Source organism: Capsella rubella, unplaced genomic scaffold, assembly GCF_000375325.1.
Source record: "Capsella rubella cultivar Monte Gargano unplaced genomic scaffold, Caprub1_0 scaffold_6, whole genome shotgun sequence".
Lineage (NCBI taxonomy): Eukaryota > Viridiplantae > Streptophyta > Magnoliopsida > Brassicales > Brassicaceae > Capsella > Capsella rubella.
The window spans coordinates 5,107,060-5,125,365 of NW_006238918.1; the positions used below are offsets into that span (position 1 = coordinate 5,107,060).

The following is an 18,306-nucleotide window of genomic DNA, read 5'->3' on the forward strand; positions in this document are numbered from 1 at the left end:
AGGACACTAGACAAAATCTCATTATAGAACTTCATAAAGTACTACAGAATATTACAATATTAATGTCGTATTAACTTTTAGATAATATCCAATTGATGCAGGAAATACATGACATGAATTAAGTTAGGCCAAAACGTTTCATAAAGTACAAGTGAAACTTATTAGAAGATTTATAAAGGTGGGGAAGAAATGAATTATGGTCGAATATTTACAACAAACGAAGACAACTATTCTTAAACCAAATCTTATATCCACAAAAGCCTTATATATATATACCCGGATGGTGATACAACAAATGCATTGGCAAAAAAATTATATATATATCGTCAATGTGGATTTGTGATCTAGATTGATATATGCATGTGCTTGATGAAAAAATATAGCACAATTAAGATTCACTTTTTGATTTTATCTCCTCTTTAACATCTTTAAAAGGAAGGTGTTAATTCATGAGCATTTAGTTATAAGTTGAACCAAGCCATTACTATTAGGTACATTCTTAAATGTTTTTTTTTGTGTGTATGGATTAAAAAGGAAAATAACAAAAGCCAAGAAACAAATTACCAAATTAAGGCATGCAAGTTTTGGAAATTAGATTATATTTTTTAAAACTTTAATGTCTTAAATAATACTAATTTTCATCATATGCACATGGCAATTTGGTGCTTCCTTCACACATACTTAAAAAAAAAACTTGCTACAATAATATAAAAGAAGTTGGTTAAAATACGAGCCAGCACTTAAGTTTTTTTGGGTGGAAGGATCTAGTGGTTAATTAAAAAATATAATCACTTTGATATTCCCTAAGTACATAATCCTAATCTGCCCACTACTACTACCAAACTCTATTTACGATGACTGCCTCATTGGAAAGTACTAAAATCAAATAATGATATAGAGTATATTGCCCGTAACTAACTAACGAAGAGTAGATTAAATATTTTAATTAAATGGACGATGTATGTGTACAGTTCTGAGTCTTTCAGACAGGCTATGAAGGATTCTATGATGATTTTTAACAATCTTTTTTACGATTTGATTTTGTTTGGTATGATTTGATCTTGGAAATTATTGAAATGGATGTCGTATATTTTCACATTGATCCACACCACAAGTATTTATTATATAAAACTCCCATCATATGTATAATAATACCACATGTTATTCATTTCGTGTAAGAACTAGTTTTCATACATAATTATTAACTGTTCCATAAATATCTTCATTACTCAAAGAAACTATTGTATTAAGGACAACCACAAAGTCGAGGACATCAAAGAAATGAAATGCTCATTTCAGCTAGTGAATATCGCAGGGAGGGAGTAAGGTGGTGTGAATATATTCATCGGATGGATAGTTGGAGACCGATGAGTATCGAAAAGAACCTAGAGCTAGCTCCTCAAAGTCACAAGCTAGATCAACAGTAGTGCTAGTTACCAGATAAACTAATTAATTAGCACATAGTTTCGAGATGAATGTTATAAACTCTAGCTACATAGTTTTATGTAGAGTACTTAGTTGCGTATCTAGACGCCGTTCAATGGTACACCATTAAGACAGACACTTCATGTTTAGTTTAATAAAGGTTTAGTAACGTTGGATAATACATAATGGTCATAGAAAGCTTAAATGGACTCCTCAGTCCTCATATGTACGTAGTGTTTGTTTAATGATCAATAGAATAATCAAGTTGTTCCAATCATATTGGCATTCCCTTTTGATCTAATTAAGCCAAGATTAAAAAGCGCACAAGTTGGTGTGTACCTTGGAACTTCTAACCAAATTCATCTTCTTCTGATTTTTCGATTAATTAGTTCGTTTATTTCCCCAAAATAATTTAAAAAAAATGTATATATTTCAACACATGTGAGGGAAATAATCGGAAAATAGTAACAATAAATGGAAAATATAACATAGTACATGTGAGGGAAATGTATAACACAATCACGTCCAAGATAGATGAACTGATCGAGAGCATGTAAGCACCATCATATAGGCCTTTTGAAAAGAAAAAAAAAAAAATCCATCCAAAATGTTGCAACTCTCTCTTTTATTGACTAACGCATTAGTCACCCATACGAGATGATCTAAGCCACTAGAAAATATTATAAGTGAACACTCGCTAAAGGATATTCAGATGTAAATGATAATAAGCTGATGCTACCAAATTTGGTTATATAAAATCAACAAGTAATAAAAGAGTTTCCTTGATTCATTGCTTGCAGAAAAATATCGAGCCATCTTAACCTATGGCTTGGTTTATTATACAATTCCATAGAAAGAAATAAAAAAATGTAGTATGAGTATATGTAAATTTATAAGACAATTAAAAAACGAATATATTTTCTTTCATAAATGTAGGAGAGAAAAATCAGATGTAAAAGTGAGTGAGAGAGGGAGGAGGGGATTGTAGTTTGTACAGGTATCCTCCTCAGTCCTCACATGTCCATTGCCATCCTTCAACGTCACTTAATAAAAATCCTTAAGTCAACGAGAAAATCTCATCCGTAGGATGTGATGATGATTGATGGTCATGATCAATTTCATGAGTGATGATCGTCCTACATCTTTTGTGATGGTCCCTCACCTCATGGGCCTTCTTTCTTACTCCCCTCCCCCTTTCAACTCTTTTGGTTTCCTCCTCCTTTGTCAGAGTTTCTTCTTTGTTTATTTTTATTTATCTATTTACAACTTCTCTTTTTGGGTTTATTTATCAACAACTAAAATGAAAAGCTGACAAATAAAAATAATATTAATTTTGCACTACTTTGATAAACTTCTAATTTTGCCTTTTAAAAAAAAAAAGTTACAGAAAATAATGTTATAAAATTAATAAGAATTATAGCGAATATAGCCCAACAAGTTGAATTGAATGTAGCTCAAAAGACCATTGGGCTTACTTTTGTAGTTTCCTCTATCTTTCTCAATATTCCTAAGCCCGTTTCGACACTTCCAACAATTTTTTCACCTTTTTAAAACTCTATATAAATCTTGTATATACAGCTAGAATTCCAAATGGAAATATATAAATATTGTTTCATGGTCTCCTTCTTTGTGCTGTCACATGATCAAATTGAAAGTATAGAAGAATTTTGTGGGTTGTCATTATTATTTCCTTGAGATTCAAATACATTTTTAATCTATAAAAAATAATGTCAATATTTAAAACATAAATAATGTTGTAAACAGCTTTGAGTCAACATGGATAAAAATAATTTATCCCTTTTTATTAAAACGGCCTATGATTAATTTCGGTCCCTCAAACCGAGTTAAACCAATAGAAAACCGGTTTAAATTTCACCAAACAACTAACCACACACGTGCGTACCATAACTTCATGTCTGTTTCTTACCACACATTGTCTTACACGTGGATATTATATATATACACATTCTCATATGTGTATCTCCCTCGTTCCTCTGTTTCTCTGCCTTAACTTGCGGCCAATCGTAGAAGAAGAAGAAAGAAAAATAAAAAACAAAGGTAACCGAATTCGCTCTCTCCTATGTGTCTTCTTCAATGGTTCACAACGATTCAAATTCGTTATAGATCTATTGATCTTGATTTGTTCAATGTTACACATTGTTAGATTTTCAAGAATCGGCGGCGGAATATTCTCGCCGGGAAAATGGGGAAAGCTAGAGGAGTTAACAGCGGAGGTGGAGAGAGCTCTCTCGGTTATCTTTTTGGTTCCGGCGAGTCTGTTCCTAAACCTAACAAGCCCAATGCTAACACAAGCTTTACCACAACCACGACCACCACAACAACAACCGATGGAGCTGGAGGTAGATCCAAGACCACCACCATAACCACCACCACGGGAGATAAAAACAAGTCCGGTGAGCTCTCGGCCGGTGTAAGAGGAAGTCCTAATAATTACTACAGATCAGATGGACAAAACTGTGGCAACTTCATCACGGTAATAAGAGTTTGACATATTTATATATTTGAGATTTCGAATTGGTTATTTTTTTTTTAAAATGTCTGTATTGGTTTTGAGAAACAGGACCGACCATCTACGAAAGTTCATGCTGCACCAGGTGGAGGATCTTCTCTTGGTTACTTGTTTGGATCTGGTCCATCTGGATCTGACAAATGATCTGAATCTCCACGACGCACTCTCAGCATTTCATAATCCGTTGAAAATGAATTGTAAAAATTGTAACTTTACTATTTACTATCCTTGAAATTGGCTGTGAGGATTGTTTTGGATTTGGACGTTTCTTGTGTTCTTGAAAAAGGAAGAAGGATATGTCAGTTTAATGGTTCAAAGCTAGAAGCTTACTCAATCTTGAAAAACATTCTCAAACCTTGCTATTTGGATTTACAAATATTCAAGATTTTATCTCTGAATCTATTAATCCCATATATATATATATATATATATATGATTCTATTACAGTAGATTTCATGTTCCTTTTAGCCACCAGTCACCATCTCATTGACTAATTTAACAGCTTCATGAAATTTCAATTCACTCTTATTGTATAAACAAGAGTCTACTGTCTCGGACTAGTTCAAAAACATGGATGTTCCAAGTCAAAACGATTTGGTGTTTCATCTCATTAGGTTTTGCTTGCAGCGTCGATCTATGGAACATTTGTTATTTGAGATTGTATAATAATACAGCAATTGTACAATCTTCGAACCCGATCGGAGAACGGTGGCTCTAGATCCTTAGTTCACACCAAATGAGCTAGCCGAGAATTTACTTATACGATTGATCCTGACCGTTGGATTGCATTCGTTAACTATGGCGATCCACGGATAGCCGTTGGATACAGAAAACCGTTAATTTCCCTCGTCGTTTTATTAGACCGGATCCGGTTTAATTATTAACCGAAAAAAATGAAGCATCGACTAGGGTTCCCCATCAGTTCCTTTGTTGCTCAGCTGTTGGGAGAAGAACTTGTGCTAGAGATTTAGGATTAGCGTTAAGACTCAGTACTCAGTACTCAGTAGAGGAGATTTCAAAAACCCAGAGCAGAGAATGACGACGATTGTTCCCACCTCTGAAGAAGATCCTTCGCTCGCCATTGTCCGTTTTACTTCCCAGCTTGCCTGGGCCGATGCTGGTCCCGAGGTACCTCCTTACTTGTTTCTGGACCATTGACAAGTGCAGACGATTGAGTATATTTTGATTATTTCACGCTCCACTGCATTGTTGTGGGGGTTTATGATCTCTTCGTTGCCAGTATCGAAATATTGATTTGATGAGGCGTTGTGTTGACAAGAATTGAGTCCGAATTGAGCAATTTGGTGTGGAATTGTTTAGTTAAGTTTTGTTTTCTTTGCTTATTAGGTTGCAGAGCCTCAAGTTTCTAGGCTATATAGGGAAGCAGAGGAGTCTATAATAGATCACCGGTGGTTGGATTTGGTAACTTTAATGGTAACTTCAGCTGACTTGGTATCAACCAAGATCTCCGAGAAAGGTCGTCTTTAATCATTATATCATTAGTTCTTTTCTGCTATACTATACCCTTTTTTTGTGTGTGCATAATTCTCATGTTATTTGCCTCTTTTCAGATCTTGAGTGTACCTACACCATAATTTGCAGCCTTGTGAAGAATGTGACAAGTCCTGAAGAAGTCCTTGAAATGGTGAAAGCTATTGCTTCTAAGGTTGTTCAACAGCCCGATGACAAAGCTTCATTGCGTTTGAAAATGTATGACCCTGTGAATCTTTCAGCATACGACTCTTTGGGCTAATGTATTGTAGGAGTCTTTCAGATCATATATTATATTGTTTCATTTGTGTTATGTGTTTCTCATCTATTGCTTGTCTCTGTGCAGCCTCTTCAATCTTTATAACCTGCTTGACCACCCAAATGCTCGATTTCAAGTATATATGAAAGCTCTAGAACTGGCTGTAAACGGGAAGGTAACCGAGTATATAGTGCCTTCCTTTAAGAAGATTGACAGCTTCTTGAAAGACTGGAGTATTGATATCAAAGATCAGAGGGAAGTATTTCTTGCCATTGCTAAAGTGCTGAGAGAAAATAAAAGGTACTGAAACAAAGTTTCTTTCCCCTCTTTCTTTGCTTTAAATTATTTATTAGGTATACCAATGGTCTCATGTTTCCTTTAATCTATATTCCAGTTTGGCAAAAGAATCCCTTCAGTTTGTGACAAAGTATTTGGCAACTTTCTCCAATGAGGATGCCCAAGTCCTGAGTGAAGCCAAGGAGGAAGCTGTACGAGCCATTGTTGAGTTTGTCAAGGCTCCCAGTATATTTCAGGTATCATAATTTATAAAGCATTTTGATTAAAATGTGTACGATCTTTGCTGATGACTTTTACTTTCTTTTGAAGTGCAACTCTTGCTTTTTGTTCAGAGAAGTCTTTTTTATTCACGATTTTTTTCTTTTGATATGCAGTGTGATTTATTAGACATGCCGGCTGTCGCACAATTGGAGAAGGATCCTAACGATGCACCAGTTTACCAGCTATTGAAGATTTTTCTTACTCAGAGGCTGGATGCATACATGAAATTCCAAAATGCGAATCCAGAATTTCTGGAAACCTATGGTACTGTCCTTATTATCCCTTTACTGCTTATTATAATTCATAAAGCATCTCCAGTGTATCCTCAAGTATTTAGCGTAATAAGCCATAGATGGTGTTTGCAGGGCTTGCTGAGGAAGACTGTGTAGCAAAGATGAGATTGTTGTCACTTGTGGATTTGGCCTCAGATGAAACTGGAAAAATATCGTATGCCTCTCTCAAGAACACTCTACAGGTTAACTTATTTTACTTGAACATTACATTAAACAAACGTTGACAACCTATTTTCGGTGCTTCTCAGACTCATAAAATTTCTGGGGGGTTACAGGTAAATGAAGAGGAGGTTGAATTGTGGGTGGTTAAGGCAATAACCGCAAAATTGGTTGATTGTAAGATGGATCAGATGAACCAAGTTGTAATTGTCAGGCAAGTTATATACTCTTATCTATGACTTTATATGTGTAAAGACATACCTTCTCATACTTTTCGTACTTGGTTTAATTTTCAGTCGTTGTGCCGAGCGTGATTTTGGACAAAAGCAGTGGCAATCTCTTCGAACAAAGCTTGCAGCTTGGCGGGTAAAACACAAAACCGCTATGCTGGACTTATGTGATATTGTGAGTGCTTATGTAATACTAACATGTTTCTTGGTTGTGTTTGTGCAGGACAATATTACGAATGTTATTAGCACAATCCAAGCTAATAAGGTAACAGAGGAAGCTACTCAGGCAACATCAGGTAATCAGGGATTGGCTGGTCGTTGAAAGATTTGTTTGAAGATTTCTTAGAAGAAGAAGCTCTCATCAATCTAAAGCCGGATACTTTGTATTCTTTGCAGAGTTCTTTTTGACCATTGGATCTTTTTTTTTAAATGGCCTTCTTCTTTGTGTTGGCCTCTTTTTGTCCGTTCAATTTTGCGGAGACTTGTTATGCAGCACTTGTTTCTTAAAGAGTTTAGCCAAAGTCCAATTGCCCATCTGTGGCTTTCATGTAGTAGTTTGATGGATCCGATGTACTCAGTTCCCACATTTCTTTGGTGTCACACTCTCTTCACACTTTTTTCGTCAGATCATATTCTAAATTCAAAAAATATATATTCAGAAGTGAGAATATATTAAGAGAAATATGGCTACTTGCTAGAACAAGTACACCATACAAATATAATCTAATAAATTGTTAGAATACTGTACAACTAATTCATTTTCTTTGCCATTTTAGTCGGTATTTGTGGATATACATATGAGGTTGAAAAGAAAAACTTTATTGTTAGATCAAGAAAACAGAACCTTCCACCACGTATGTTTCTTTAAATTGATCAAAAGTATAAATCTTTTGAGTCTTTGAGATATGACAATTTAAACCTCTTAATATCCTGAGACAATATGTTTGTTTAAAAGGGGATTTTTCTTTTTTCCCCGGAGAAAATAGTTTCCTTAGGAAGATGGTAAGGCAAGTTGGGAGATACGTTTGTGTCAGAAGTTGACTCATGGCCAGTCCACTCTTTTTTTATTTATCTTCAACCCCAAGCTACTTTCTCACTTCTCATATCTAAATCATTAGGGTTTCCAGTTCTTTAAAAAGGCAAAAAAAAAATGACAGTTGAGATGTTATGTTCGGACAAGAACACGTCAGTTTCTGTTGCTGTTTTATTATCAATCACCATAAACATTGCTTAAAGTTATGGGAATGAAGAAAGAATAAATTTGGAGAATGCAACAACAAGTAGGTAAAGTCCATCTTCAGACCAAAAAGACTCATCAATAATCTTTGAAAAGCTTCTGTTTAAATCCATAAGCACATCAATTTCAAATTCTGAAGAAGAAGAAACTGGAGGTTAAAGTACAAAAGATGAGGCTCTTCTTCTGCTTCTGCTTCTTCTTCATGATCATCTTTTGCGCAAGTGAGTTCTGAATATTCATTTTCGCCAGCTATTTTGCAAAACCTTAACTCATTCTTCTTAATTCGTGTGATTTCGTTTTCCAGCTGCTTATGATCCATTGGATCCTAGTGGGAACGTTACAATCAAATGGGATATCATGTCCTGGACAGCAGATGGCTATGTGGTACGAATGCTTCCCGGACTTGTGAATACGTGTTTGCGCATTTGAAACTTGCACATTGCACAAACTCACATCATCTCTATACATTATATGCGTTTGCAGGCAACGGTAACTATGAACAACTTCCAAATATACCGGCACATACAAAACCCGGGTTGGACATTAGGCTGGACATGGGCAAAGAAAGAGGTGATTTGGTCAATGGTTGGTGCGCAAACAACAGAACAAGGAGACTGTTCCAAGTTCAAGGGAAATGTACCTCATTGCTGTAAGAAAACCCCCACGGTCGTTGATCTCTTGCCAGGTGTGCCTTACAATCAACAGTTCTCAAACTGTTGCAAAGGTGGTGTAATTGGAGCTTGGGGTCAAGATCCATCAGCTGCTGTATCACAGTTTCAAGTTAGTGTCGGTTTAGCCGGAACCACAAACAAGACTGTCAAGCTTCCTAAGAACTTCACATTGCTTGGTCCTGGGCCTGGTTACACCTGTGGTCCAGCCAAAATCGTGCCATCTACCGCTTTTCTCACAACTGATAAACGGCGAAAAACACAGGCTTTGAGTAAGTAATTACATTTGTAAAAGCCCTTAACTTGATCAGATCCGCTGTAAAACACACAATCTTCTAAGTTTCTTAAAGTGAAACAGAGCTTAGTTGAAGAAGTTTAATATTTCCTTCATCTATATGCATCGATGTTCTCTAAACAACATTTTAAACATATGTTTCTGCAGTGACATGGAATGTTACCTGCACATATTCACAGTTTCTGGCCAGAAAGCATCCAAGCTGTTGCGTCTCCTTTTCATCTTTCTACAACGACACCATAACTCCTTGCCCGTCTTGTGCCTGCGGTTGCGAAAACAAAAGAAGCTGCGTCAAGTGAGCAAAACGAAAACACAAATCAGTCAAACTCAAAACTCTTTCTTATCTCCTAAACTGAAAAGACATTACCAATAATTTCTTGCAGGGCTGACTCAAAGATTCTAACCATGAAAGGTCTCAACACACCAAGAAAAGACAACGCTCCTTTGCTGCAATGCACACATCACATGTGCCCAGTTAGAGTACACTGGCACGTTAAAACTAACTACAAAGACTATTGGCGAGTGAAGCTAGCGATCACGAATTTCAATTACCGGATGAATCATACACTGTGGACATTAGCAGTTCAGCACCCAAATCTCAACAACGTGACTCAAGTTTTCAGCTTTGATTACAAATCAGTTTCTCCTTATGGATCCATAAGTAAAGTTCTCTCCTCAACCACAACTTATATTCAACTTTAAAACATAACACACTGAAAAGACTAACCAAATTCTTAACTATGATGCAGACGATACTGGAATGTTCTATGGAACCAAGTTTTACAATGATCTATTAATGGAAGCTGGACCATCAGGGAATGTTCAGTCAGAGGTTTTGCTACAAAAAGATCAAAAGACATTCACTTTCAAGCAAGGTTGGGCTTTTCCGAGAAAAGTATACTTTAATGGAGATGAATGTATGTTACCTCCACCAGATTCATACCCTTTTCTACCAAACTCTGCACATGGAAGCTTTGCTTCTCTCTCACTCACCCTTCTTCTTCTTCTTCTTCTATTCATCACAATCTGGTGATTTTAACCAGAAATGTTTTTTTTGTAACACGATTGTTAAATTCGATTTCCAGATAAAGATAAAAAAATGGGGTTTCGTTAGAGAAAGTAATTAGAGATGTGTAAGCTTTTTTTTACCTTCATCACCGCCATTGATTTATGGGTTTTTGTACTTCTTGAGAACGATGATCACTCATGTGAAAGTGAAACAGTGAGAGTGAAGCATTGATTTGAGAAAGTTAAGAAAATATTCTTAACTGGGCTCAAATAAACGTTAAAATTTAGCCCAGTTAGGGCCCGGTTTAATATATATATATACACTGCACACATCCGCGCGTTTGAAGATATTCGCGTTGTGTATATTTTTCATTGGTCCGAAAAGGCGAAAAGGCAACAAAGGTCAAACGGCGTTTTGTTTGAGGAGACATTTTTTGGTGGAAGATATTAGATATGAGACCTTTTCTCATTCCTCTCTGTCCTAAACGGCTCCATCCATTTAAAAGTATATATTGTATAAAAGTTCTAAATGGTCAAGTAAAGTATTTTGAAGAAAATATAAGAATTTTAGCTGCTGATCAAACAACAAAAAGATTTTTTAACATATATATTTAATTATTCATTTAAAATACTTATTAGACACATACAAAATAGTTTTCAAGTTATTTTATTATTTTTGTTTTAATATAAAGTACTGTCAATAGATATATAGATAATATCTGTGATGAAATTTTAATATAAAGTCTCCTATTCCCAAATGAATGAATGCTCTTTGATTGAGATCTGAATTTAGGACAGAAATTTTTTTAAAAAAAGTATATGTTGCTGACCAAACGCAGAACCTCGCTTAAAAATCGCGTTTGCGTTTTCATTTTTTCTCTCTAGAGTGTGTGAAATTAATATTCTTTCTGGCGACGAATCCCAGAGGTTATTGTTGAATTTGCCTCCAAGAAATCTGCAATTAGAAAAGTTCCCATTTCGCCGTCATCGTCGTCTTCGTCTGCTTTGATCCCAAAGATGTGTTCCTGAGTCGTTGGGAGATTTAGGTCATTTCGCATCGGACTCAGTCTCGCAGCATCGGAGAGAGAAGTCATGAATACGCCACCGAGTTCTCGTGTCGCATCTTTTGGTCAGACGGAGATTAACTGGGACAAGTACGTTCTTCCCTTTTTCGTCAGTTTCCCCATTGATTGATCTGCTTCTTTTTTTTTTTTTGATTGATTTGATTCTCTTGTGGCGTTTTCCCTATTAGTGTGTCCCAATTTGTTTATTGTTGCTTCGATCCAGTTTTTGTGATTCTGTGGTTTTTGGCTCGTCGGTTGATTTTTATCGACATGAAATTTATATCGCGCGTTGTTTTCATGGAATCATTTGGTGGATGTAATTGAACATTTTCCATTTCTTATTGGGAAGAATCTGGTCAAGAGAGAAGCTCGGTTCAGATATTCATTTGGTTCACAAAGATCATTTTTTTGGTGAAAGATCTGCTAGGCATTTCGACCTTTTTTCTAGGGGGGTTCCTTATTCTTACTGAGGTCGTTCTGTGTCTAAGGTTCTTTGAAACGAGTGAAGATTAGGGCCTAAAGTACTTGAAACTATTACAAATTTGGTTGTAAGATTTCCAAGAGTGACTTGAATATTCATACAACAAATGATAGATAGTCTTTATTCATTTAGTTATTAGAAAACTTTATGTACTTTCCAGAGAAGGTGTTTTGATATCTTCATTCGAGCTCTAATCATTTGTGGTTTCTCTCCTCCCTTTACATGCAGGCTTGACAAAAGGAGGTTTTACGTTGTAGGGGCTGGCCTATTCACTGGTGTTACTGTAGCTCTGTATCCTGTTTCCGTGGTGAAAACAAGGCTTCAAGTTGCTTCTAGAGAAATTGCTGAGAGAAGTGCATTTTCTGTTGTAAAAGGAATACTGAAGAATGACGGTGTTCCTGGTCTCTATAGAGGTTTTGGTACTGTAATTACAGGTGCAGTACCTGCAAGGATCATATTTCTAACTGCCCTTGAGACCACAAAGATTTCTGCATTTAAGATGGTTGCACCTTTCGAGCTAAGTGAACCTACACAAGCTGCCATTGCAAATGGAATTGCCGGCATGACAGCTTCTCTTTTCTCACAGGCTGTGTTTGTCCCAATTGACGTTGTATGTATTTTACACCCCAACTTTCTTTGTAATATCCGTGCATCCTGTGAAATGTCTTATCACTATTTGCTGCTAATAACCATATATCTCCTATTTTCCGCAGGTTAGCCAAAAGTTGATGGTACAAGGATACTCAGGCCACGCTAAATACACTGGTGGTATTGATGTTGCCACAAAAATCATTAAGTCATATGGTGTAAGGGGATTATACAGGGGGTTTGGTCTGTCTGTTATGACCTATTCTCCTTCAAGTGCTGCTTGGTGGGCTAGCTATGGATCAAGCCAGCGTGTTATCTGGAGGTTAGACATGAATAATCTGATTTATTTATGATAGTTTCCTTTCTAGTTTGATTGCAAGAACTCACATTTCACTCATTCATGAAATTTAATGACTGATCCAATATCTGCTACTGTTGGGCAGATTCTTAGGCTATGGTAGTGACTCGGATGCGACGACTGCTGCTCCTAGTAAGTCAAAAATTGTTCTGGTCCAGGCTGCTGGAGGAATTATTGCTGGTGCAACAGCATCCTCAATTACAACTCCGTTAGACACAATCAAAACACGACTGCAGGTATTAACTTTTAGCCCCCCATTCATAATAGAAACTTGATTTAATTTGCATTTGTTTTGACTCGTGAATATAAACAAGCTTAAGGGTGTGATGTCCTGGTTCTCAATTAGACAACTGTGGCCTGTGGGTGCTACATAGAAATTATACTAAACAAAACCATAAATCTCTGTGCAGATCATGGGACATCAAGAAAATAGACCTTCAGCGAAACAAGTGGTGAAAACTCTGCTAGCTGAAGATGGGTGGAAAGGATTCTATAGGGGTTTGGGCCCAAGATTCTTTAGCATGTCGGCTTGGGGAACCTCGATGATATTGACTTACGAATACTTAAGTAAGAAAGCTTTTCTTTTTGTACCCAAAATCTTCACTTTGAGCCACTTTTGAAACCATCAAAATTCTTCTTTTGAAGTGCCACTGCTTTGTCTCTGACATTTTTTCATTCTTTCTTGATAATTGTCAGAGCGTCTGTGTGCAATAGAAGATTAGAAAGCCGCACTATTGTTTGTTGGTTATTCTCCTTCGACTAACTCGAGTAGAGGCATCAACTCGATTCAAATCTCGGCTATTGGGAGCTTCCTTCCATGTTGACAATTGGACCATTCTTTCAAGTTTGAAGTCTGAGTTCCGTTATTGTAATCATTCTTTCAACTTTGCGTATTGGAATGTATTCTTACAGCAGAAGAAATTCTAGATTACGGTCTTCTGCATTATTAGCTTCTGGGAGCTAAAGAAGCTTCGAAACTTTGCAATTACTTCACTGAATCTTATAATCGTATGGATGTACGTGTTGCCATAACAGTGAAAAATTGAGCTGAGTTTTGATGTTGCAAATGGCTTTTCATTTGCATAAACTGGTGTTCGCAAAAAGTATCCTCACTTTTGTGATGTAACAGGTTATTCATCCAATCTGCCAAAACAATTGTTTTTGGTCAGTCTCATTGATACCCACATAAATAATCATCATCAAGTGCATTAGTATTTTCAAAATTCATTATTGTGCTACATCTTCTTGACTGATCAATTATCATATGCATGATCTTCAAAAGTTGTTGAAGGAAAGACAGCAGCAAACTGAACTTGCTGAATTGCTGTTGTGTCACATGGTAGTAAAAGCCACTAAAACCTTTCGATCCATAGGCTGAGGGCACAAACTGGGTGCTTAGGCCATACAAAAGCCCATCTCACGGTTGTTTTTATTTAACCTTATGTTAATATGTGAATCTCTACATGGAAATTCGAAATATGCTAAATTAAAAGAATTCATATGTATTTTACAAAAAATAATATTCAAGATAAACATTAAGATATTAAAAGTATTAAGTATTTGATTTTTAATTAATTTATTGCCTCGTAGTGTATAGTCTTCATTGTATATTCTCTGACTCAACATAGATTCATTTCTCCATAAAATATCAACTTCAATATATTATTTTTTCCTTGAAAAAACTTCAATATTATTTGAAATACCTACTTTTCTTGTGTTTTTTTTCTTTCATTGAAATACATCCTGCTAAAAAATCACATATAGTAATGGATTATTACTGAAAGTAACTTAAACATGGAGCTCTTAATTATTTTTGTAGACTTTTAGACATTATTTCGTATATGATATATGTGAAATAATTATAAAGTTGTCCATCACCAACCGACCTACGTGCATGTACTCTCGTTTAATTATATAAATATGATAGTTACATGATTTATGCAATGATCATAGACGACGACGACGTGCATCGACGAGCGGTCCACGACCACGACGTAAGGTTTACGGTTCAGATTTTATTTGATCAAATGTTAAAAATAATATATATATTGGTTAAGAATTATATTGAATGATATATACGAATCTAAAGCGAATAATCAAGAATTATCTTTAACAAAAAGAAAAAAGAAAATAAGAGTTACGATTTTACGACCTTTTTTGCTTGGTTTGGTCGACAATTATGATTTAAGTCCTTGTATTAATTTATCATACATGCTACCTTGTACAATACGATACGTCGTATGTTATATGTATATACGAAACTTTAACTGAAAAGAAAGTTAAATGCATAAATGAATCTAAGAGATCACTACCACAGCTCCCACATCACGTGCATTATTCCTTCGTTACATAGCAAAGTGGAACAATGCATTTACTAAGTTGTCAGTTTTTAATCAGAAAAAGAGAGGTCAATTTATTATTTCATGTTTTCTGTTTTTATTTTTATAAAGGTAAAGCTGTAAAAAAACTAATGAAACCTTTGTTTGGTAACCTAATAGTAAAATCTTACACTTAATATAGTATTACGTTCCAGTGATCAACAAATACTAACTTCTGTAAAAAAATAGATTAATACGTTTTTCTAAGATCAATACGTTTTTCTACGTTCCAGTGATTAGCACAAACGTTACGTATATCACAAACATAAAGTACACTAGAATATATCTGCATTCATATGAATTAATTTGTTCGCAAGATAAAGTTAACCTTTTGATAAAGTTTAATACTTTTATATTTATTTATAAAGTGTATTATCAAATCCAAAATCCAACAGAAAATAATAAAAACACATCTCAATTTTACATTTTTTGGGTCAAAATATATTGAAACCAAATTCGTATTAGGCTTTAGTTTATGGAATTTAATCCTAATATATTCAAAATTGCTTCAAAAACAACCTAAAAATCTGGACCAAAATTCAACTTCGAATATATATTTTTTTTCATCCTTGGATTAACATGTAGTATCAAACTGTAATTCTAAAAAGATATTCGATATAATCATAATAACTGGTTGCAAATTATCTATAATCAACAAAATTAATATAACAATTACTACAAACTCGAATTGTCCGGGAATTAAAGACAGAAAAAAAAAAACTGACTTCGTAAACCATTCAGCTTTTCCGATTTAAATTGAACGAATCGCTATCAAACACGTGTCAAGTTTGTGTCAATTTTGTCACGTGCCGTCCACTAAGCACGTGCGAGATCTGTATAAATCACTGAGGCTTGTTTATCTCTCTTATTTCAAAACACACTCACCGACTCGATCCGATCTCATCTCTCCCCTGAAACCATGGTTGAGCCGGCGAACACTGTTGGACTCCCTGTGAATCCGACACCGTTGTTGACAGATGAGCTCGATATCGTGATTCCGACCATCAGGAACCTCGATTTCCTCGAGATGTGGAGGCCTTTTCTCCAGCCTTACCATCTGATCATCGTCCAGGACGGAGATCCAACGAAGAAGATCCACGTGCCTGAAGGTTACGACTACGAGCTCTACAACAGGAACGACATCAACCGTATCCTCGGACCCAAGGCTTCTTGTATCTCCTTCAAGGATTCTGCTTGTCGGTGCTTTGGATACATGGTGTCTAAGAAGAAGTACATCTTCACCATTGATGACGATTGCTTCGTAAGTTACTCCAATTTTACTTGATCCGCGATTTTTATTTTGAGTTCTGCAAATTTTGGTTCTAGATCTGTTTTTTCTATAAGCTATTTTGTTTTTGTTTGCGTGGATTGTTATAGCTCATTGCTTGAATTTCGTAGATTTGATTAGAGAATTAAGTAACTGAGTCACTGAATGTGAAGGATCTTATCTTTGTGTTCGAATAGGAAATTCAATGTTTTTGTATCAGATGTTCCAGATCTGGCTGATGAGTTTCGATCTGTTGTAACCAGCCATGTTCTTCAATGTTTACTTGAAAATCTTTTTGAGCTGGTGTCACTGTTGTTGACGACATTGTTGTTGAGCTGATATCTCTGTGTCATTATAGCTACCTTTACGATATGGTTGCACGTCGTTGTTCATTATTTTTCTTTTGTTTGACCTTTTTGAGATTTGTGGGTCATATCAAAGGATGAGTCTTGATTACGCTGTGTTTAGTTTTTATTTTCTGAGTTTTTTTTTGGAATATAATTAGTGGCTTGATCTGTGTGTTGACCGCTTTTCATTCATATATTTTCTTCATGTTTGTGTATATAGGTTGCCAAGGATCCATCTGGCAAAGCTGTGAACGCTCTTGAGCAACACATCAAGAACCTTCTCTGCCCTTCGTCTCCCTTTTTCTTCAACACCTTGTATGATCCTTACCGTGAAGGTGCTGATTTCGTCCGTGGATACCCTTTCAGTCTCCGTGAAGGTGTTTCTACTGCTGTTTCCCATGGTCTCTGGCTCAACATCCCTGATTACGATGCCCCCACCCAACTCGTCAAGCCTAAGGAGAGGAACATCAGGTGATGATAATTGACCATTATTACCTGTTTTCTTTGTTTTGTCTAATGTCAGTCTTTGCTAACTATTTTATTTGATATGTCAGGTATGTGGATGCTGTCATGACCATCCCAAAGGGAACACTTTTCCCAATGTGCGGTATGAATTTGGCTTTCGACCGTGATTTGATTGGCCCAGCTATGTACTTTGGTCTCATGGGTGATGGTCAGCCTATTGGTCGCTACGACGATATGTGGGCTGGTTGGTGCATCAAGGTAATTACTTCTTATTCCCTTTTAAGACTCATTTTTTGAGTGCAACAATTGGATTTCAAGGATATGACATAATATAGCTTATTATGAAGTACATGCTCTGTACTTAAGGATACACATGTTTGGGATGAATCTTTTATAGGTGATCTGTGACCACTTGAGTTTGGGAGTGAAGACCGGGTTGCCATACATCTACCACAGCAAAGCTAGCAACCCTTTTGTGAACCTTAAGAAGGAATACAAAGGAATCTTCTGGCAGGAGGAGATCATTCCGTTCTTCCAGAATGCTAAGCTATCGAAAGAAGCAACAACTGTTCAGCAGTGCTACATTGAGCTCTCAAAGATGGTGAAGGAGAAGTTGAGCTCCTTAGACCCGTACTTTGACAAGCTTGCAGACGCCATGGTTACATGGATTGAAGCTTGGGATGAGCTTAACCCACCAGCAGCTGTTGCAGGCAATGGCAAAGCTTGAATAGTATGAGCCAAAAAGAAAAAACCACCACAGTTTTGGTTATTTTAGCTCGATTTATCTTTACTTAAAAAATTTCGGATTTTATGAACCTTTCTTCTTTGTTTTAGTTACAACACTTTTGAGTAGTTGTCATCGACATTACTTTCTCAGTGTCCGGTTATTGTTATTGCATTTGGTTTTAAATGTCACTTGTTTATTCATAAGCAGTGGTCCATTTCTAGAACTATTTCCCGAGTTTTTTTTTTGTTTCATTAATAAAAAAAAGCCTTACGCAGGTGTTTGCAATTAGTTTTTTTTTTTTTCCTTCATCAATCATCCATTATTATAGGTATTTTTTTTAATGGCTAATGTTCCATTAAACTTAAACTTGAAGGAATTGTTTACAGACCAAAAAGAAAATGGAATTGCTACTGAAAGAGCTTTTACAAAAGCGAGAACATTCAAGAGACTTTCACAAATTGGTCGATGGCTTCATAAA

At 35.9% G+C, this 18,306-nt stretch overlaps 5 protein-coding genes and 2 long non-coding RNA genes across 8 annotated transcripts; 5 read left to right on the plus strand and 2 right to left on the minus strand.

Moving 5' to 3' along the window:
• Positions 1-3,417: 3,417 nt before the first annotated feature.
• LOC17882560 (protein SPIRAL1-like 4) lies at positions 3,418-4,301 on the plus strand. The gene is made up of 3 exons (XM_006288833.2): positions 3,418-3,483; positions 3,590-3,919; positions 4,007-4,301. Exons 2-3 carry the CDS (start codon positions 3,629-3,631, stop codon positions 4,097-4,099), a joined length of 384 nt encoding a protein of 127 aa, XP_006288895.1. The 5' UTR covers positions 3,418-3,483; positions 3,590-3,628; the 3' UTR covers positions 4,100-4,301.
• Positions 4,302-4,877: 576 nt separating this feature from the next.
• LOC17882037 (eukaryotic translation initiation factor 3 subunit M) lies at positions 4,878-7,570 on the plus strand. The gene is made up of 10 exons (XM_006287786.2): positions 4,878-5,083; positions 5,303-5,432; positions 5,527-5,665; positions 5,793-6,005; positions 6,100-6,238; positions 6,377-6,527; positions 6,629-6,738; positions 6,832-6,929; positions 7,012-7,081; positions 7,169-7,570. The coding sequence occupies exons 1-10, from the start codon at positions 4,991-4,993 to the stop codon at positions 7,265-7,267; spliced, it is 1,242 nt and encodes a 413-aa protein (XP_006287848.1). The 5' UTR covers positions 4,878-4,990; the 3' UTR covers positions 7,268-7,570.
• Positions 7,571-8,226: 656 nt separating this feature from the next.
• On the minus strand, positions 8,227-8,911 carry LOC111830240. The gene is made up of 2 exons (XR_002833633.1): positions 8,823-8,911; positions 8,227-8,730 (listed from the first exon to the last, which is right to left on the minus strand). It is a non-coding gene; the product is annotated as an uncharacterized LOC111830240 (long non-coding RNA).
• Positions 8,251-10,288, plus strand: LOC17883300 (COBRA-like protein 4). Its single transcript, XM_006287732.2, has 6 exons — positions 8,251-8,403; positions 8,487-8,566; positions 8,666-9,122; positions 9,293-9,440; positions 9,529-9,806; positions 9,895-10,288. Exons 1-6 carry the CDS (start codon positions 8,352-8,354, stop codon positions 10,176-10,178), a joined length of 1,299 nt encoding a protein of 432 aa, XP_006287794.1. The 5' UTR covers positions 8,251-8,351; the 3' UTR covers positions 10,179-10,288.
• On the minus strand, positions 9,005-10,484 carry LOC111830239. Of its 2 annotated transcripts, XR_002833632.1 has the most exons (6): positions 10,295-10,484; positions 10,072-10,171; positions 9,873-9,983; positions 9,513-9,592; positions 9,309-9,407; positions 9,005-9,092 (listed from the first exon to the last, which is right to left on the minus strand). It is a non-coding gene; the product is annotated as an uncharacterized LOC111830239 (long non-coding RNA). The 2 variants fall into 2 exon arrangements; XR_002833631.1 differs by lacking the exon at positions 9,873-9,983 and having other exon boundaries at positions 10,295-10,476.
• Positions 10,485-10,992: 508 nt separating this feature from the next.
• LOC17881065 (solute carrier family 25 member 44) lies at positions 10,993-13,750 on the plus strand. The gene is made up of 6 exons (XM_006288146.2): positions 10,993-11,307; positions 11,927-12,308; positions 12,412-12,608; positions 12,730-12,880; positions 13,055-13,211; positions 13,341-13,750. Exons 1-6 carry the CDS (start codon positions 11,246-11,248, stop codon positions 13,364-13,366), a joined length of 975 nt encoding a protein of 324 aa, XP_006288208.1. The 5' UTR covers positions 10,993-11,245; the 3' UTR covers positions 13,367-13,750.
• A 2,151-nt stretch (positions 13,751-15,901) lies between these two features.
• On the plus strand, positions 15,902-18,113 carry LOC17881825 (UDP-arabinopyranose mutase 2). Its single transcript, XM_006287945.2, has 4 exons — positions 15,902-16,283; positions 16,857-17,107; positions 17,191-17,359; positions 17,499-18,113. Exons 1-4 carry the CDS (start codon positions 15,942-15,944, stop codon positions 17,826-17,828), a joined length of 1,092 nt encoding a protein of 363 aa, XP_006288007.1. The 5' UTR covers positions 15,902-15,941; the 3' UTR covers positions 17,829-18,113.
• Positions 18,114-18,306: the final 193 nt, after the last annotated feature.